A 21,282-nucleotide genomic window follows, 5' to 3' on the forward strand; every position below is an offset into this window, starting at 1 on the left:
AGCCGGAGCCGGAAGGGCTGCACCGTCCGCGACCGGAGCCGGAGCAGCAGAGCTGCGCCGCTGCGACCGGAGCCGGTGCCCCGCCAAGCGTGGTGGTGCTGGATGAGAGCCCGGAGGGGGCACCTCGAGCGCCGGAGACAGCTGCGCCGGCTGGGCCATCTGCTGTGCCCGGAGCGTCGCCGCCGCCGGAGCCGACGAGGGATGAGCCAGCCAGGCGGGAGCCGGCAAGGGATGAGCCGGCGCGCACGGAGGGCGCCGACTCGCGCGCACTGGTGAGGACGGAAGCCCCATCGGCGTCGCAGCAGGGCCTGCACGTGGCCAAGGGCGCTCTTCTTCTTCAGGTGCCATCCGCCTCCGACTCCAGCCTTGGCTCGGCTGCCACCATGGAGCAGGCGTGGCTCCGCGCCGACTCCTACGAGGTGACCAGCCGGGAGGGGAACCCTGGCCAAGCATCGGTGGAGATGTTCTTCTCCAGCCTGCAGGCCCACCTCAAGGCCAGGGCTGCCGAGACCGCGGCCAGCGTTGCCAAGGTGGAGGAAGCCGGCAAGGTAAGCTTTATCTGTTTTTTGATTTGGTTATCATCCTGGTAGCCCTCCGAGGCATGGGCCGGCTGCTTGGAGCCGGCCCTGGTTTCACCTAGCTGACTGACTTTCTTTTTTCCTTAGGCTGTGATGGATCGGCGCACCACTTTGTACAATCGCGCCGTTACCCATTACCACAAGGCCAAGCTGGACCGGGCCGACTTGGCCCGCGAGCTGGGAACCGCCAAGGGTGAGCTCTTGCTTCTTTCGACTCGATGTCTTATTTTCTTTTGAATCTTCGTTGGCTGACGTTTCTTTCCGGCTGCCTCGCAGTTGAAGCCGCCAAGGTCCCGCGGCTGGAGTCGGATCTCCGGGCTGCTCGCGCCCAGTGCGCCGAGAGCGAGGAGGCGGGCCGTTCTTCAGCCGCCAAGCTCAAGCTAGCTGAGCAGGAGCTGACACGGCTGCGCCTGCTGGAGCAGAACCACCTCTCTGAGCTCAACTCCCTTAGGACGGCGGAGAAGGAGAAGGTGGACGATCTGAGCCGGCGGCTAACGGAGGTGGAGAAGCAGCGGCTTGCGCTGCAAGAGGAGGTCACCGCCAAGTCCACGGAGCTGACGGCTACCGCCAAGCGCTGGACGGATGAGATTGGCGCACTTGATCGCGGCTTGGCGGGTGAGTGCACCTTAATGTTCCTTTCCCTTTGCCGGCTTTCGGCTGTCGGCTGCCGGCTTTCGTTGGCAGCCGGCAGCAGAAACTTCTGATGTCTTTGCTATCTCCATCTTCGGGCTGGTGGCAGTCGGTTCTTGCCGGCTGCCGCCAGGCTTTTCCTTTTGGCTTAGGACTTCGAAAATTTGCATTTTTCAGCTTATTTCGGCTTCGATGATTTCTGACTTGCTTCTTCTTGCAGCGGCCTTCCCGGAGACGCAGGACGCGGCTTTGGCAGCCGTTGGCGTTGCGCGCGAGTCCAGGAGGCAGGAGACCGGCGAGGGCAGCTCGGAGTATTTCTCCATGGAGGATCACATGGCGTCCATGGCTGCCCGCGTCGAGCCCATCACCAAGCTCGGCTGGGAGCTCCGGAAGGCGGTTGAAGAGCTGGCGCCGATGCTGTGGCCTGAGGAGGCGGTGCCGCAAGATATCTCCAGCCTCACCTCCCTGATGGAGCGGGCGCCGGATCGCTTCCTCGACAGGAAGGAGTCGGCCACGCGCGCTTACGCCGACATGGCACTGTCCTTCGTCCTCTCTTGGTACAACGAGGTGGACCTGGGGCAGCTTGAGTTCCGGCGAGCCGGCGTGGAGGACAAGCTCCCAGCCGAATACAAGGCCGCCCGTCTTGCTCGAGCCAGCACCATCGCCGACTTCATCGACAAGGCCCTCTTCGTCGCGGACCCGAACCCTCCTCCATCCGATGAGGACTACATGGAAGATGAGGAGGCGGAAGACGAGCCCAAAGACGACCCGGCAGCCGGCTCCGCGGACGCTCCTCCGGCTGGTCCTTCTCCAGCCGCGTCTTAGTTTTACCTGTCTTTCCAGTTGTTCTTTTGCCAAGACAATTTATTAAATCCCCGGGATGCCGGGTGCGCATGTATGAATATTATCGTCCTTTAATTATGTCACACGTTAATGTGTTTGTTAATCATTTGTGTGCCGAGTTGCTTTCTTTCGACTCGTTCGCTTTTTCCCATCCGCCCCACTCTTTGGCTGTGCTCTTGCCAGTCGTACGTCCGACTTGCGATCCGTCGCCGGATCAAGAGCGGGCCGCTGGGTGAGGCTGACAGTATTTCAGTCGAACGAGCTGAATTCGGCAATCCAGCACTTTCATGAAAAGTTGCAAGTCAACTCGCTTTTACTCTTTCCCTTAGTCGTTTTTCGCGTGTCGGTTCCCTAGGCCTTGCTCCCGCCAGCCGGACAGCCGGGTTGCGGTCTGTAGCTGGATCGGAAGCCGGCTGTCGGAAACCGGATCACGTTACTGAGCTGACCGCGTGAGAGGGTTCAAGCCAATTGGCGAAACAGAGGTAAAGTACGCGAAAAACTTGTCGGAAACGGCGCTCTTGGCGCGTGCTTTTTCATAGCTTACAAAAGGGATACAAGGGATACATACATTCCTGCTCTCATGTGTAAAATGGGCGGAGTAAGTTGACATTCCAGGGACGTTTAGTCTCCTCGTCAGCCTTGTCCGGCTTGTTTTTCTTAGCCTCTTGGGCATCTATGAGATAGTAGGAATCATTGCCTACTGCCTTGCTCACGATGAAGGGACCCTCCCATGGGGATGACAGTTTATGCTGTCCGGCTGTCCGCTGGATCAGCCGGAGCACTAGGTCTCCTTCTCGGAATGCTAAGGGCTGGACCTTCCGGCTGTGATAGCGTCGGAGGCTTTGCTGGTAAATGGTAGATCTAGACGCAGCCAGCAGCCGGGCCTCTTCGACCAGGTCGACTCCATCTTCGCGAGCTTCTTTGGCCTCGGCTTCAGTGTAGAGCTTGATCCTTGGCGCGTCATGCTCGATATCAGTCGGCAGGACGGCTTCGGCCCCGTATACGAGGAAAAATGGTGTGAAGCCGACTGAGCGGTTTGTCGTTGTGCGCAGGCTCCACAGCACATTGGGCAGCTCTTCAATCCAGCAGCCGGCTGCTCGCTCGAGCGGCTCCATCAGCCGGGGCCGGATGCCGGCTAGGACTAAGCCGTTAGCCTTTTCCACTTGTTCGTTGGACTCTGGGTGCGCCACAGAAGATAGGGCCATCCGGATCCCCATTTCCCCGCAATAGCGAGAGAAGATGCCTTGGGAGAAGTTGCTGCCGTTGTCAGTGATGATGCTGTGGGGGTAGCCGAACCTCACGATGATTTCCTTGAGGAATGTGACGGCTGTGGAGCCATCCAGCTTCTTGATTGGCTTGGCTTCGATCCACTTGGTGAATTTGTCAATCATCACCAAGAGGTGTGTCATGCCGCCTCGCGCCGTTCTGAATGGGCCTACCATATCCAAGCCCCATACGGCAAATGGCCATGTGATGGGGATGGTTTTCAAGGCGGAAGCCGGCTGGTGTCTTTTCTTTGCGAAGCGCTGACAGCCGTTGCACCTCTTCACCAACTCTTCTGCGTCTCTGAGCGCAGTCGGCCCGTTATAACCGTGCCGGAAGGCTTTGGCCACTATGGCTCTGGATGAGGCGTGATGTCCGCACTCTCCTTGATGGATTTCCCGTAGGAGTTCAATCCCTTCAGCCGGCTCGACGCACCGCTGGAACACCCCACTTACGCTGCGTTTGTACAGCTGGTGGTTGATGATTGTATAGGCCTTGGCCCTTCTCTCAATCTGCCTGGCCTGGACTCTATCATCAGGCAGCACACCGTCGGTGAGGTAGGAGAGGAATTCTTGTGCCCATGAAGGTACGCATCTTATCTCGAATACGCTAACCAACAGGGCCTCCTGCGTGGGAGCTTCCGGATCCGACTGCATGGTCGCCGGGTTCGGCTTGCTAGCCGGCGGGTTCGGCTTGCTAGCCCCCGAGTTTGGCGATGAAGCCCCCGGGTTGGACTGAGAAGTCCCCGGGTTCGGCATGGTAGCCGGCGGGTTCGGCTTGTTAGCCCCCGACTTGGGCGATGAAGCCCCCGGGTTCGGCTGAGCAGCCCCCGGGTCAGCCGGCACGAATATTGAATCTGAATCCGGTGACGGTATGATGGACGGCTTCTTGAGAACCGCCAAGGCGATGCCCGGCGGAATGGCTTGCCGGGTTGAGCCAATCTTGGACAAGGCGTCAGCCGCCTCGTTGTTTGCTCGTGGCACATGGTGGAATTCGCAGCCGTCGAAGAAGCCGGATAGCTGCTGGACATGGAAGCGGTATGAGGCCATGTTGGCGTCCTTCGCGTCCCAGTCGCCAGATGCTTGCTGTATAACCAAGTCGGAGTCGCCGAAGCAAATTATGCGACGCACGCCAATCTCCTTGGCCAGCTTCAGCCCATGAATGAGCGCTTCATATTCCGCCACATTGTTGGATGCGGCGAAGTGGATCTGCAGGACGTAGTCCAGCCGATCTCCCTTGGGAGAGGTGAGGACGATGCCGGCTCCCAAGCCGTTGCGCATCTTCGAACCGTCAAAGTGCATCTTCCAGTGTGTGGAATCCGGCACAGGCGGCAGGTACTGCATCTCAGCCCAGTCGACGAAGAAGTCCGCGAGGATCTGCGACTTGATGGCTGTGCGTGGCTCGTAGAGGATGGTGTGGGCGGCTAGCTCTAGGGCCCACTTGGCAACCCGGCCGTTGGCATCCTTGCTGCCGATGATTTCCGCCAAGGGCGCTGTGGCAACCACCTTGATGAGGTGCTCTTGGAAGTAGTGCTTGAGCTTCTTGGCCGCCATGTAGACGCCGTAGGTGACCTTCTGGTAGTGGGGGTAGTTTTGCTTCGACTGGGAGAGCACTTCGCTAAGGTAGTAGACTGGACGCTGGACCAGCTGCTCCCTGCCGTCTTCTTTGCGCTCCACCACCAGGACAACGCTAACCACTCGATTGGTGGCTGCGATGTACAACAGCATCGGCTCCATTGAAGCCGGCGTTGCAAGGATTGGCGCGGTTGAGAGCACGCGCTTCAAGTCACGGAAAGCTTCCTCTGCCTGCGGTGACCAGACGAACTTGTCCGCCTTCTTCATCAATTGATACAGGGGTAGTGCCTTCTCCCCCAGCCGGCTGACGAAGCGGCTCAAGGAAGCCAGGCAGCCAGCGAACTTCTGGACGTCCTTGAGGCACTGCGGCAGTTCCATCTTCTCCAGGGCACTGATCTTGTCCGGGTTGGCTTCGATCCCTCGCTGAGAGACGAGGTTGCCAAGGAGCTGGCCAGACGGCACGCCGAATGTGCACTTGGCCGGGTTGAGCTTCATCCGAAATCTTCTCAGATTGGTGAAGGTTTCTCTCAGGTCATCAAGGAGGGTAGTCGTCTCCTTGGTCTTTACAACGACATCATCCACATATGCTTGAACGTTTCTGCCGATTTGATCCTGCAAGCATTTTTGCATGCACCTTTGGTAGGTGGCGCCTGCATTTTTCAAGCCGAACGGCATAGTCGTGTAGCAATAAGCCCCGTACGGGGTAATGAACGAAGTCTTTATTTGATCAGCCGGATTCAAAGGAATCTGGTGGTAGCCTGAATAGGCGTCTAGGAAAGACAACAGTTCATAGCCGGCAGTCGAGTCTATGACTTGATCTATGCGCGGCAGGGGGAAGGGATCCTTCGGGCACGCCTTGTTCAGGCTGGTGTAGTTGATACACATGCGCCAGGAGCCGTTCTTCTTCAAAACCAGGACCGGGTTCGCCAACCAGTCCGGGTGCAGCACTTCCATGATGAAGCCGGCAGCTAGGAGCTGGGCGATTTCTTCACCGATGGCCTTCCTTCGTTCTTCGGCGAAGCGCCTGAGAGGCTGCTTCACCGGCTTGGCTTCAGGCCGGACGTGGAGGTGGTGCTCAGCCAACTCCCTCGGCACACCCGGGATGTCTCTTGGAGTCCATGCGAAGATGTCCCGATTCTCACGGAGGAAGCTGGTGAGCTCGCTTTCCTATTTCTTGCTCAAGCCGGCACCGATGGTGACGTACTTGTCCGGCTGCGCCAGGTCCAGCAGGATCTTCTTGGTGTTGTCGGCCGGCTGGAAGTGAGTCGTCCCAGCCGGGTTGCCTGCAGCCGGCATGTCTGTCTGCGCGGCTTTGGCGAGGGCGACGGCGTCGTGGATGAGCTGCTTCTCGGTGGCGATGACCAGCGTCTGGGCCATCTTGGAGCTCTGCGTGGCGCAGTCCATGGAGCGGCGATAGTCGCCGGCTACGGTAATGACCCCCTTGGGGCCAGGCAGCTTCATCTTCAGGTACCCATAATGGGGCACCGCCATGAACTTGGTCAGGGCCGGCCTGCCCAGGAGCGCGTGGTAGGGACTCACGAGGTCCACCACCTCGAACTCGATTCTCTCGGTGCGGAAGTGATCCGGCTTCCCGAACATCACCTCCAGCGTGATCCGGCCGATCGGCTGGCAGCAGTGGCCTGGCACGATGCCGTGGAAGACGGTGGGGGTGGGGCGCAACTCGGCCTCCTGGATGCCCAGCTTGCGGGCGGTGTCGCGGTAGAGGATGTTGATGCTGCTGCCGCCGTCGATGAGGACGCGCGAAAAACGCACGCTGCGCCGGGTTGTGCCGATGGTGGGGTCGAGGACCATGGCGTAGCTGCCCGGCTTCGGCAGGACAGCTGGTGTGTCGCGGCGATCAAAAGTGATGGCCTGCTCTGACCAGTTTAGGTACTGGGGGACCGGTGGTATGACCGCGTTGACCTCGAGGGAACGGCTCTGCTGGCTCGTCTTGTCCTCAGGCTCGGAGGTGAAGATGATGTAGGTAGCATCTTCGGCCAGATATCGGCCGGCATGGTGCACTTGGTTAGCCTCGTGGTGCTCGAGGTTGGCGTTCTCTGCGCCGGCTTGGCCACCCGGCCCGCCGGCTGGTGGGGGCGGGGGTGGAGGCGGGAGAGGTTCACCGCTTGTCAGCCGCTTCATGAAGTGGCAGTCGCGGGTGGTGTGGTTGGAGGGGTTCTTGCCGCTGTGGTACTTGCACGGCGAGTCGAGCATCTGCTCGAAGGTGTACTTCGGCTTCCACTGCCGGTCTTGCTTCTGGCGGCGGCTGCCGCCTGCCGCGTTGTCTGCCACGGCGGCTACGTGGGCGGAGCCGTACCGGCGGTCCGGCTGGTCACTGTGACGCTTGCCGCGGTAGTTGTCCCGCCGGCTGCCATGAGAGGCGCCGTCTGCCGGCTTGTGCTCAGCCGGCTTGTGGTGGTCCCGCCTGGAGGGAGCCGGTGCTGGGTCAGCCGGCGCCTTGCCGGCTTCTTCGGCCAGCGCGTACTTGTCCGCGATGGCCATCAAGGCGGCCATCGACTTGGGGTCACTACGGCGCAGCTTGTGCCACAGCATGGTGTTTGGCCGGCAGCCTCCCATGAAGAAGCTGATGGCCTGGATCTCGTGCACGCCCTCGCAGGAGTTGCGCATCTCGCACCAGCGCGTCGGGTACGCGCGATCCGTCTCGTCCGGGCCCTGCTTGCACATCTCAAGCTGCCGAGGCGACCCGGCCGGCGGTAGGTGCCGGTGAAGTTGCCGACGAAGGCCTCTCCGAAATCCACCCAGCCGTTGCTGCTGCCGGCGGCCAGGTTGATGAGCCACGTGCGCGCGGCGCCGACCAAAGCATCGAGGGGAGTAGCGTACCGCCCATCGCTTGTTGCCTCGAGAGATGCCGACTGCGGTGGAGTAGTCCTGCAGCCGATCCTCCGGCTTGGCGGTGCCGTCGTACTTGGGCGTGTCGCGGGGAGCTGGAAGCCGTCGAGCACGGGCTCGTTGGCGATGCGGGGCCCGAAGCACTTGGGGCAAGCCGGCGCCTCCTCTTCCGCGATGCGGGATTCGACCAGCCGATCGAGGCGGTCTCTGGCGTCGGTGGGCTCGATGCGGGGGCCCAGTCGGGAGCGTGCCGGCTGGCGTGTGCCGGCTGCTTCTGGAGCCGGCCGGTGCTGACGGCGGGGCTCGGAGTCTTGCTCCTGGTTCCGGCTCGGGGGAGGCCGGCTGCGGCTGCTGCCGCTCGGCTGGTGGCTCGGCCGGCCCGAACTTGCGTGCGTGGCCCGGGAGTCACGGTGCTGGCTTGGTGCTGGGGAGGCGGACTCGGCCGTGTCCCTGGCGCCTTCCCTGTCGTTGCCTGCAGCGCCACGAGCGTGAGAAGCTCTGGGGGCATTGACGTACCTGGGGTCGGCCGCCTGCTTGTTGGCTGCGTTGAGCAGCTCAGTCACCCGCATGGTTTGGCGGCGTAACTCTTCGCCTTCAAGGCGGTTCAGCTCTTCTGCGGCGGCTTGTGCCGCGCGCATGTTCTTGTCGGGGGTGTTGTAGACGGGTAGCTCCGCGGACAGAGTCGGCGAAGGAGCGCCGTCGCGGGCGATCTCAGCGCCAAGGTCGCGGCCTCTGCGGCGGATCTGACCGGCTCGGCTGGGACCATCGCCGCCTGGAGTGAGGCCGTGGGCGCGGTTGTACTCGCGCTGGGTGATCTCCATCTGGCGCTTAGCAGCAGCCAGTTCTTCGGTTTGCTTGAGGAGGAGCTGGCGGTGCGCCTCCAGATCCGCCTCGATGGTGGTGGGGTCGCCGCCAGGCGTGAGCGTGGTGCTTAGCTTCGCTCGGACTTCGTCCAGCCGGGACGGTGGCGGTGGCGCCTTTGGGCCCGAGCCGGAGTCGTTGGGGTCGACGTTGCGCTCCAGGTTGGGGCCACGGGTGCGCGGGTTCTTGGTGGGGAGCTCCTCGCCAGCCATCATGACTTGCACGACGACGGGGCTGGCGGGAGCGCTGCTGCCGGCTCGCGGAGGAGGGCTTGCGCAGCGCAGGACCTGCCGCGGGTAGCGCGGCGGTGCGACGGTAGCGACGTAGACGTCGTGGCCGCCGAAGGAGATGACGCTGCCGCCGGCTGGGAAGGGCCGGTCAGCGAAGCAGCCAGCGTTGTCGCTGACGCAGTCGAGGGAGCCGAATCTCCAGATCAAGCCTGAAGCGACTCGCTCGCCGGTGGTGATGGTGAGGCCCGTCCGGATGAAAACACCGGCCGAGGATGCTGAGGGCCCCACGGTGGGCGCCAAATGTCGTGGTATCGTCACGGCATATGCCATAGGGTGGCTAATCGAAGTGGTTCCTGAGGGATCTCACGGCGGTATCCGGATGCGGGTATGGGCACGAGCGACACGGCGACGTACCCAGGTTCGAGGCCCTCCGATGGAGGTAAAACCTCTACTCCTGCTATGAGTGTATATGATGATCACACAATACAATGGTGCTCCTAGAGCTATGTCCGGCTGCTCCTGGGAGGCTAAGGGAGATGATGGTCTCTCTCTCAGGGCAGCTCTATGGGTGGAGTGAAGTAAGAAATGATCGATCCCCTGCACGAGAGGGGGTAGTGCGGCTTATATAGGCGCCGGCACTTTACATATAAGACCCTATAGTTTACTGGCCGGCTTGGCCGGCTCCAGCTTCCGCTCCTTCCCGAGGCGGTGACGTCAGGAGCCGTTGAGGCATCGTGGCCTGTCCCATCCGGCTGCCACGGTCAGCGGTATGGAGAGGAGGTGTTCCTATCGCCGTCAACCACTGTAGCCAGTACGGATCGTCGTAAGCCCTGGCGGCCTGTCTGGCGCGTGGCACTATTGCTCCACAGTGCCCCGCGTTTTACGGAAGATGGAGTCAGCGTGGACTTTCGGAACCCGGATCACCAACCCGGTTCCTTCCAGTGCAAGACTCGCCAGCCTCGAGTCGGTCTGAGGTACAAACCCCAGTCGGATATGGCTTGTAGAAGCCGGCCCAGCTACAGCATTGGTGGCCGTAGCCAGGCCGACTAGGACCTAGAGCCAGCCGGCTTCCGGACCAGCCGGTCACGGCGCCAGCCGGCTGCTCCTCAGCCGGCCTTTGCCGCGAGCCGGCCAGTGGCCAGCCGGCTGCTCCGCGTCCATTGCCCTATCCGGGGTCTTCCCCCCGACAGTATTCTGTTCCCGATGGGATGGTTTGTCGTCTTCGGCGTTCTCTCTATGGTCTCAAACAGGCCCCTCGTGCCTGGTTTGAGCGCTTCGCCTCTGTGGTGACTGTTGCTGGTTTCTCTCCTAGTCTTCATGATCCCGCCCTTTTCGTTCACACTTCTCCTCGTGGACGTACTCTTCTTCTTCTCTATGTTGATGATATGATCATTACTGGTGATGATCCTGAGTATATTGCCTTCGTCAAGGCTCGTCTTCGCGATCAGTTTCTTATGACTGATCTTGGTCCTCTTCGCTATTTTCTTGGCATTGAGGTTTCCTCCACTTCTGATGGCTTTTCTATCTCCCAGGAAAAGTACATTCAGGATCTTCTTGCTCGTGCTGCTCTTGGGGATGAGCGCACAGTCGATACTCCTATGGAGCTTAATGTTAAGCTTCGTCCTACTGATGGTGATCCTCTTCCTGATCCCACCCGTTATCGTCATCTTGTTGGGAGTCTTGTTTATCTTGCTGTCACTCGACCTGATATTTCTTATCCTGTTCATATTCTGAGTCAGTTTGTCTCAGCTCCCACCACTGTTCACTATAGTCATCTCCTCCGTGTTCTTCATTATCTTCGTGGCACGATCACTCGTCGCCTTTTCTTTCCCCGTTCCAGCTCTCTCCAGCTCCAGTGCTATTCAGATGCTACGTGGGCGAGTGATCCTACGGATCGTCGTTCGCTTTCTGCTTACTGTGTGTTTCTTGGTGGTTCGCTTGTTGCTTGGAAGACGAAGAAACAGGTCGCAGTTTCCCGTTCGAGTGTTGAGGCTGAGTTGCGGGCTATGGCTTTGTTGATTGCTGAGGTGACTTGGTTACGGTGGTTGCTTGCAGATTTTGGGGTCTCTGTTACGACACCCACTCCACTTTTGTCTGACAGTACAGGTGCTATCAGTATTGCACGTGATCCGGTCAAGCATGAGCTGACCAAGCATATCGGTGTTGATGCTTTTTACACACGTGCACAGGTACAGGATGATGTTGTTGCGGTTCATTATGTGCCTTCAGATTTGCAGTTGGCGGATTTCTTTACGAAGGCACAGACTCGAGCGCAACATGATTTCTTACCCTCCAAACTCAGTGTTGTGGATCCACCATGAGTTTGAGGGGGGGTGTTAGATGTATATATTTGTCTATTGTAGTTTCCCCATATGTTAGGGGGCTTTCTGCATATGTGCACCTGTACATGTACTATAGATTGTGGCCTTTGGCCCCCTGGTAATACAACAAGCATATTGCCCTAACAACTAGAATCTAGTCCATGTTCGGTTGCCCATATGGATTTTCCTACATATGTGCATCTTGAAAGATCATTCTTATCCTCCCCGTTCTCTCTCCTGCTACACTACGTGAGAGGGCTCCCATGCTTGTCGGGCCAATCCAAGGCCAAACTCGCTGTCGAGGCCGGTCGAGGGAGGCGGAGGAGAGGCGCAGGAGTTCCTAGTGTAAATAGTAGGTGTAGGGTTCGACCATGTGTTGGTAGTTGGCATTATGCCGAGAGGGTTCCGTCGGCTTCTCTTGGGCAGATCCGGTGGTGGGGGATGGTCTTCTCCCTCGCTGACATAGGCATCCCAAATGGGCCTGCCGAAGATAGTACCCGGGGTTTACTGAAGGCCCACTACCCGAAGAATAAGAAGATTCGGAAGCCCAAGATGTTGTTAAGGAAAGCTAGAGTTATAATAGGAAGTGTTATTTGTAGTCTTGCGGGGTGAGTTAGAAACCGTCCCGCACTCTGTAACTTGTACAACACGAATCCCTCGGCTCCGCCTCCTATATAAAGGGGGAGTCGAGGGACGAGGAAGGCATCGAATCATTGTCTACAAACCCTAGATTTCACAATCGTCGAGTACTTTTCGGCTGAAACCTTTGAGATCTACTTGCCCTCTACTTCTAACTAAACCCTAGCCTACAATCCATAGGCATTGACAAGTTAATACCTTGTCAATTGGCGCCATCTGTGGGAACTAGAGGCGTAAGGATCTGATCTCGATGGCATGTTCAAGATCTTCGACATCATCAACCGCAAGCAACGCAATGGATCGAGGTAAACAGATCGCTACTGGTCCTGTCGATTTTGTTCCTCACCCACCCTCCCGTTTGGATGCATATGCGTATCTGGCGGAGCCTATGGAGATGACGTTCGGAAGGTTTCGCTTTCGCGTCGAGAAGGAAGGATCGTATCGTGTCAAAATTCCGATTTCGTCGGGATCGTCGGCGGTCGATTCCGATTTTTCAAGCTATACATCGTCAACCGAATCAGGAGAAGAAGAAACTTCGTCGACACGCTACGTCAGCACCAGGGCAAGAGAGAAACTCGCCAAGATCTTCAGCGACATGTCGTTTGAGTCATCTGCGGACTCATATATAAGCGATAGCTCAAGCAGTGTCGACAATTACGACTTCATCGACAAATCTATTACAGTGGGCAAGGTCTTCATCAATCTCAACGATGGTGTCACCAAACCCAACATAGATCTGAATACAAAATATCATCAGATTTATGCCATTGAAGAGCCAAATAATGATCAAGAGGAAACATCTGAGGCTTTCGACGATCTGGGAAATCCATACGTCGATCCCTCCGATCTGCGACGAGGCCTGGGCAATAAGTACGTCGGGCCACAGCCGCGAGACAGAGTTCAACTCTCGCAAGCAGCGTGGGATAGAGCCGCGAGAGCTATGGACGGCTCAGAACCAATGGCCACCACAGCCACGCCAGAGGAATTGCAAGCATATCAATATAGGCTCGCACGAGCTGCAAGAGAATTAGAAAAACAGACAGCTGAGTTAAACAGAAGAAAGGAGGCAGCTTCTGCATCCAGCAGGAGAAGGGCAGATTTATGTCGACAATCTAGAACCTCGGGTGATAGCCACAGGGAGGCTCGGAACAGAGCAAGATCAAGGTTACAACACATACCTGAAGCAGAAAGAGAGCACTTGGTCCAAAACCTCGACATGTCCTTTATGTCGATAGATACAAGAGGAAACATCATCCCTAAGACACCAGAGGCTGGGTATATGGCGACACACGCTTTTATCCTCACATCTAAACCACCTCCAGGAGATCCAAGGGAAACACTATACAATATGGCGATAGCAGGAGTTGGAGCTATGGGGACAGCGTTTGTATCAACGCCTCCCGAAGGAGCGGCAAGGCAAAATAGTCCACGACCTGCAGCAGCAACAGCGGCAGCCCCTGAAGGACCAAGTGGAGCAAGAGACACGGTAGCACAAGCAAGGGTCGATAGAGCGCGGCAAGGCAGAAGGGAACATCGGCAATCCCCAGAACTTAACGACGAGGATATGTGTGGCTTGCCGTGCTTCACGAGGAGAGTCCGAAAAACTCGAGTCCCTTCAGGATTCAAGTTACCTGACAACTTCAAGAAATTCGACGGCCTTCAGGATCCAGAGGACTGGCTAGTTGATTATCTCGATACGGTGAAGCTCACAGGAGGAACTAGGGCAACAGCTATGCAAAGCATCCAGGTGCATTTGAGTGGAGCCGCACGATCTTGGATAAAGAAACTTCCTCCAGGATCTATCGACAGCTGGGAAAGCTTCGAGGACGTGTTCGTCAAGAACTTCCGGTCCACATGCAAAAAGCCTGCGTCGTTGGAGGAGTTGAGAGCATGTCGACAAAAGCAGGACGAACCAATGAGAAAATATATCCAAAGGTGGAACATCATCAAAAACTCGGCAGAAAATATATCTGACGAGAGAGCGATAGATGCGTTTGTCGTAGGAATCAGGCGTGGAGATTTTGTCGAGGACTTGGGAAGGACCAACCCAAAGACAGTATCCGCGTTAATGGAAATAGCCAATAGATGGGCAGATGGAGAAGATGCTGTCCACAACAAACGGCACAGGTCGCCAGAGGAGGACCGTGGTCGAAATTATCAACCGAGGCGACGATTTCCTCGGCAGTACCCGAACTATGATGCTCCAGGACAAATTTCGGCAGGTTTTCGGGCAAACACAGGAGGAAACAACAGAGATGATTATCAGAGAAGCAATGAGCAGCGAGGCGATAATAGGGATGATTCCCGAAACAACAGGCAAAATAGCGGGCCCAGGTTCCCGAGGCCTTTCGTGTCTCCCAAAGAGATGATGAATGGCCCGTGTCAGATGCACTTTTTCCTCGACAACAACGGAAAAAGACAGTCAGGACACCTGCAGAAAGATTGTCGCAATTTCCAAGCAATGTTAAGGTGGGCAGAGCACGCTAACGCTCGGGCAGCACAGAGAAATCCTCGAGAACCCAGGAGCGAGATTCACTTGCCACCTCCTCCCGCGATTACAGAAGACAATCGACATCAGCTCAGAATAGCGGCAGCACCTCCACCACCACCTTATGTTGATCCTAACTCTAACGGAGCGGTGTCGATGATTCAGAAGGGAAGGCCATCCAATAGAGCTCAGAAAGTAATCTCACGACGGGTGTTTATGGCAGAAAAAATGCCTCCACCAACTGTCGAGTATCTTAATTGGTCAGGGCAAGATATTGGCTTCACCATAGCAGATCATCCGCAGTAAGTTCCTCGACCAGGGCAGTCAGCACTTATTTTACCAGCAGTTATTGCGGGATTTGATGTCTCTCGAGTGTTCATAGACGGCGGCAGCAGCTTAAACCTTATGTATGCAGATACATTGAGGAAGATGAACATATCCCTAGCGAACTTGAAGCCAACAGACACAAGGTTCCACGGTATCACACCGGAGAAACCAAGTTATCCATTGGGGAAGATCAATCTCGACGTTCAGTTTGGAACCCGAGAGAATTATAGAATCGAGAGGCTGGAATTTGAAGTCGTGGATTTTCCGTCGCAGTACCACGCTTTGTTGGGACGACCAGCATACGCTAGATTTATGGCAGTGCCACACTATACATACCTGTTGTGGAGGCTGCCTGGACCAAAGGGACCAATCACAGTCAAAGGAAGCTTCGCCTTAGCCGATAAGTGCGATAAGGATTTTCATCGGATATCAGAAACTTTCGGGATGCAAGCTGAGTATTTGGCGTCAAGAAGTATGACTGACTATGACGTGCTGCCAGACGTTGGAAGGCCAAATAAAGAATCAACTTTCAATACCGAGAAAAATTCTAAGGAGGTGCAGATTCACCCGACAGACCCGAAAAAGACGACGTCCATTGCAACAAATATGGATCTCGCATAGGAAAGCGCGCTCGTCAAGTTCCTCCGTGAGCACTGGAAAATCTTCGCATGGTGTCCAGCTGACATGCCAGGAGTACCCAGGGAACTTGCCGAGCACCACCTCAACTTGGATCCTCTCGCGAGACCAATCAAACAACCCTTGCGGCGTTTTTCGGAACCAAACCGCAAAGCTATGTTATCAGAAATAGATCGACTCAAGGATGCTGGTTTTATCAAAGAGATATCTACAGAAGCCACATGGGTAGCTAACCCAGTGATGGTGCCGAAGAAGCACACGACAGTCCTTCGCATGTGCGTCGACTTTACGTGTCTCAATAAACATTGTCCTAAGGATCACTTTCCCCTCCCAAGGATCGATCAAATCATCGACTCCACGGCAGGATGTGAACGTCTTTCCTTTTTGGATGCATACTCTGGTTATAACCAGATCAGACTAAAAGAAGATGATGAGGCCAAAACAGCGTTCATAACACCTTACGGCGTGTTTTGCTACAGAACAATGCCTTTCGGTCTAAAAAACGCGGGAGCAACATATCAGAGGATGATGCAGAAGTGTTTGGCGACACAGATCGGGAAAAACGTGCAAGTATACATCGATGATGTCGTCATAATGTCAAAAAAGGGGGCAACGCTGATCGAGGATCTCAAGGAAACCTTTGACAACCTCGACAAATTCTGCCTCAAGCTGAACCCGACGAAGTGTTCTTTTGGCGTCCCAGCAGGAGAACTTCTGGGGTTTCTAGTTTCAGCGAGAGGAATTGAAGCAAATCCCGACAAAATACAAGCTATCGTAACAATGAGGAAGCCAACAAAGTTGAAAGAAATACAGCAGCTAACTGGGCGAGTCGCAGCTTTGAGCAGATTCGTCGCCAGGCTGGGAGAAAAAGCGTTACCATTTTATGCTCTGATAAAGCAAGGAGAGAAATTCCAGTGGAACGAAGAGGCCGACAGAGCTTTCGAGGATTTGAAGCACACAATCTCAACACCACCAATCTTGGTGGCGCCGAAAGAAAAGGAACCTCTCCTGCTGTATATTGCAGCCACGCCCCAAGTGGTTAGCACGGTGTTAGTTGTTGAAAGAGAAGAAGAAGGAAAACTCCATGGAGTGCAGAGGCCAGTATATTTCATCAGTGAAGTTTTATCGCCTTCCAAACAGCGGTACCCGCAGTACCAGAAACTAGCATATGGAGTAATTGCAACGGCAAGGAAGTTGCGCCACTATTTTTCGGCACACCCGATAATAGTAGTCAACGAAGCACCTCTTTCAAATATACTGAACAATCCAGAAGCTACAGGGCGTGTCTCCCTTTGGGGAATAGAACTTTCCCCTCGGGACATCACGTATGAAAAAAGAAAGGCAATCAAGTCGCAAGTTCTGCCAGATTTCATTGCAGAATGGATGGAGTTACAAAACACGGGACCCCCAGATTTGTCGAGAACCTGGACCATGAACTTCGATGGGTCCAAGAGAGTAGAAGGAGCCGGCGAAGGAGTAGTACTTATATCACCTGAAGGCGACAAATTGAAATACATCCTTCGGATGACGTTCCCTAATGCATCCAATAATGAAGCAGAATATGAAGCCCTCATACACGGGATGAAGATGGCGAAAGCTTGCGGTGCAACTCGACTAAAAATCTTTGGCGACTCACAATTGGTGGCTCAGCAAGTTATGAACCAATGTGACGCAGTCAATGATAGCATGATGGCATACAAGGAGGTGTACAATGAGCTCGAGAAGCTGTTTGATGGATGCGAGGTAAATCACATCAGTAGATTGAGCAATGATGAAGCCGACGTTCTCGCAAACATCGGGTCGCAGTGCCTCCCAATCCCGCCAGGAGTATTTTGGGAAGAAATAGCGGAGAGATCCACGAAGCCAAAAAAGGTGCAGAAAAAAGCAAAAGAAGAGAAAACCTCGACGCCCCTCAAAGAAACCACGGAGGATGAAGAGGACCAAGAGCTTGTGATGATGGTACAAATTCCTTGGATGTAAGCATATATATCATACATCCTCAGGAAAGAAATACCCGATGATCCAGTTGAGGCAAGGCGAGTTATTCGACGATCCAAAGCTTTCACAGTGATCAAAGGGGAATTATACAAGCGAAGTATTTCAGGCGTCCTGCAAAGGTGCGTCACACCCGAAGAAGGAAGAATAATTCTGAAGGATGTACACGAAGGAATATGTGGCCACCACGCAAGTAGTCGAGCTATTGCAGCCAAGGTTTTTCGAGCAGGATTCTATTGGTTGACAGCAATCGAGGATGCCAAGGAAATAGTAAGAACTTGCGACGCGTGTCAAAGGTTTGCCGCAAAACCCCACTCTCCAGCGGCAGAACTAACACCAATATCATTGTCGTGGCCCTTTGCCCAATGGGGACTTGACATGGTGGGCAAGTTGCACAAAGCTTCGCCTGGAGGGTATGAGTACTTGCTGGTCGCTGTCGACAAATTCACCAAGTGGGTAGAAGCGAAGCCAATAAATTCACCAGATGCAGCATCGGCAATAAAGTTTGTGAAAGGCCTCGTTTTTCGGTTTGGGGTGCCTCATAGCATTGTTACAGATAATGGTTCAAACTTCACATGCAAGGAATTCAAGGAATACTGCGCAGAAGTAGGCATTAAATTGCACTTTGCGTCAGTTGGGCACCCACAAACTAACGGACAAGTCGAGAAAGCCAATGGTATCATCTGCAACGGCCTCAAAAAGCGCCTGTTAGGACCGCTTGAAAAAGCTCGACATACTTGGCCAGAGGAATTGCCAAGTGTTTTGTGGAGCATCCGAACAACACCAAATACGGCGACACAAGAAACTCCGTTTTTCCTCGTCCACGGAGCCGAAGCAGTACTACCAATTGAAATAGAACATGATTCTCCAAGGGTAACAGAGTATGACGAAGAAACATCACAAAAAGCTCGGGAGGATGATATGGACGCACTCGACGAAGCTCGCGATGAAGTACTTTCACGAGTCACCAAATACCAGCAAGACCTCAAAAACTACCACAGTCGACGGTTAAGACCAAGATCTTTTCAAGTCGGGGATTTGGTCTTGCGGTTAAACCAAAAAAGTACTGAGAAGCTCGAATCACCATGGTTGGGGCCTTACGTTGTCACGGAAGTCATCGACGGAGGCGCATACAGGATCAAGGACAAGAAGACAGGGGCTCCCGAGAAAAACCCCTGGAACGTAGCACAGCTCAGGCGGTTCTACGCCTAGAGTCGAAATATAGTCCTTTTCTGTAAAAATACAATGTACTGAAACACCCGCGAGTTTTCAGACGCACTCTTTTCCTTTTCGGGGCACCGAGTGGGGCCGGAAAGGTTTTTAATGAGGCGGGCTCGCGGTGCTGCAATATAATAAAGATAGTGGAGATATATTTCTTATTCTTCGACACGCTCGGGGGCTCAACGCCTTCAAATCTCAAAATACGTACAATATAGACAAATCAGATTTACTAAAATATTTCGCCTTGGTACACTAAATACCTCGCCAAATTATAAATATAGTGTACACGTCAAAAATCTTATTGCTTTGGTCCAAGATACCTCGCAACAAAAATATAGAACTTCAACATTAAGATACTCGAAGGCTTGCAACCTATTCGGTGAAAAAAAGTAAAGATATCTCCTCACGGCAAGAGGAAAAGTCTTCGAGATGGAAAAAACAGTACAAACTCTAGCCAGAAGGCTCGGGGGCTCCAACAATATAGAGCAGTTTACATTATACAACAAATTTCTTCGGAAATCAAAAAAGATAGAGACATAATGTTGTCCAATATAGTACAAATCAGTCAAAGCCTAAAATACTATCTATGGACAAGCCTCTGGTTGTTTTATGCTCAGCATAGGACCCCTTGATGAAGAATTCTGAGTCCATCCGAAGAAGCTCATCTATCATCGACTCAGCCACAGGAGTTACCATCTCATTGATTGAGTCAATATCATTTTTTCGCCGCGATTTCTTGGCCAGGCAATCAGCAACAATCTTCGTCAGGTCTAATTTTGGATGGCAAATATTTATCATAATCATGGCGAACCTTGCTCCAGCAGTCAACTGAGCTCGCACAAAATTATGAATACGGGGAGCATCTCTGAAAACCTCCAGCAATTCAGGAAGAGTCTTGGGAACTTCATTCCGAGGAAACAAAGTTTTGTAAACAAGGGTTAATGTTGTCGTGCAAAAATTGAGAAATTCGCGCACTTGGCAAGCACGATCTTGAAACCTGACAATTTGCTGGGTTCGTTCAGGGGAGGCCCAGAATAAAGAGCCATGGTTAAGGGAAAGATTGACGAGAAGATTTGTTCTCTCGTTCACTCTTCGATCTTTGGCGGCAGCATCAAGAACCGAGCCTATTAAGCGACAAGGCAAGAAATTTGAAGGGGGGCACAGCAAAATAAAGAGGAGGCATTGCGAGGTTGGAAAAACATACCTAACATATCTGTGCTAGCCTCCAACATTAGCTCGAGCATGCTATTTTCTCGGGTAGTGGCTCCTTTTGCTTCCAATACAACAGTATCCTTGGCAGCCATAGCCTCTTTGGCTTGTTGGAGAGCAAGTTTTTCTTGTTCGGATGCTTTCCGAGATTGTTCCATCATCGCAAGAGTTTGTTTCTTCATGGATTGAAGTTGTTGTCGAAGTTCTTGCAAATCTTCCGACGAATGTTTGCTTGAAGAACCTTCGAGGGGGTTATCATCGATTAGCATTTTCTTCGAGAAGGAAGAAGCAGGAGAAGCATCGGCAGAGCAAGGATTGGTCGAATAGTTGTCAAATATTAACTGGAAAACAAAGCGCCAGGATCAATGATAGTGCCAGAGGGAATTTCATTAATTTCTAGAAATACTTACATAGGCATTACAAAAGAAGTTTCTCCTAAAGGACTACCAGGATAATTGTCGCCACAGCTAAATTGGCGACAAGGGCAAAAGAAACAGAGAAAGCAAAAAACAAAGAGGCATGCAACTAGACCTCCGGCCTTGATGAGCTAGGAGTTGAAGATGGTTTGATCCCGAGATAGGCCAGGATTTTCTTCGTGTTGGGCTTGGCTGCCTTAATCAACGACCTCCATCTTGATTGCTCTATCTGATCGGTGTCGCCAACCTTCATCCAATCAACAGTTTGTTGGCTGTCCGCAACCAAGGCAACAGTGCTCTAGACAGCAATCTTCATGTTCTCCTGTCGCATTTTCAGTCCAAGGTCCTCTGATAAATTGAAGCTCCGGGCAAGGGCAAGGAAAGTCGTAGGTTCCTCTTTCTTCGGGAAGAAGTAGGGGAACAACTTCGACAGTCCCGCGTCAGCATTCGCCACGCCTTCACGAATTTCGGATCCATGAAACTCCAGATAAGAAAGTGCGTCAAGGAGAGGATCATTGTCGGGATTCTCCAGATCAAACTCTTGGTTTGTTTGGCCTGCCACAGGAAATAAATGTTGGTCAAAAACAAGAAATAAATCATTGTCGGGATTACCTTTGAAGCGCCGACTTTGCGAATTCAGGCGCTTGAGGATTCCCTTTTCATGAGCAGCCTGTGCGGCTTTGTGCTCATTCAATGCAGCTTCAGCATCCTCAAGTCTCTTCTGCAGTTCCTCGACACTAGCAGTTTTTGCTTTGGCTTCATCAGCCTCTGCTTTGGCTTCGCTAGCAACAAGTTCGGCTTTCTTGCGGGCTGCTTCACTTTGCTCCAGTTTTTGAGCAAGTGCGTCGGCACGTTTGTTGGCCTCTGCAAGTTTCTCTGTCGAAATAAAAAAGAAAGGTCAAAAATTGCGACAAACGACAGGAGCAAGAAGTCAAAAACAACGACAGCAAAAAAGTTATTACCTTCGGTTCTGCTGGCATACTCACGGTACCCAATGAATTGGGATCCGATGCGGATAAGCTCTTTGATCATGGGCTGTCAAAGAAGAACAAAGAAATAAAAACATCGGTATGGAAAAAGAGTGAAGGCGTAAAAAAGCAAAATAGAGAAAATATAGATATTGGCAAGAAAATTAACAAACTTACATCGTCCAAGAGCAGAGTAGAAGAGCCACCCAATTGAGGGGCAGGCTCAATGATCG

At 53.9% G+C, this 21,282-nt stretch overlaps 1 protein-coding gene across 1 annotated transcript in view; it reads left to right on the forward strand.

Annotated features, from left to right (window-relative positions):
• The first annotated feature begins 650 nt into the window (after positions 1-650).
• LOC139831408 (uncharacterized) overlaps positions 651-21,282 on the forward strand; it is a 64,822-nt gene continuing 44,190 nt past the window's right edge. The window contains exons 1-3 of the mRNA XM_071820676.1: positions 651-771; positions 855-1,193; positions 1,429-1,765. Coding sequence (XP_071676777.1) covers positions 672-771; positions 855-1,193; positions 1,429-1,765 — 776 coding nt within the window. The 5' untranslated portion in view covers positions 651-671. The remainder of the gene's footprint in view (positions 772-854; positions 1,194-1,428; positions 1,766-21,282) is intronic.

The sequence above is a fragment of the Lolium perenne genome, chromosome 5, assembly GCF_019359855.2.
Source record: "Lolium perenne isolate Kyuss_39 chromosome 5, Kyuss_2.0, whole genome shotgun sequence".
In the NCBI taxonomy this organism is placed as follows: domain Eukaryota; kingdom Viridiplantae; phylum Streptophyta; class Magnoliopsida; order Poales; family Poaceae; genus Lolium; species Lolium perenne.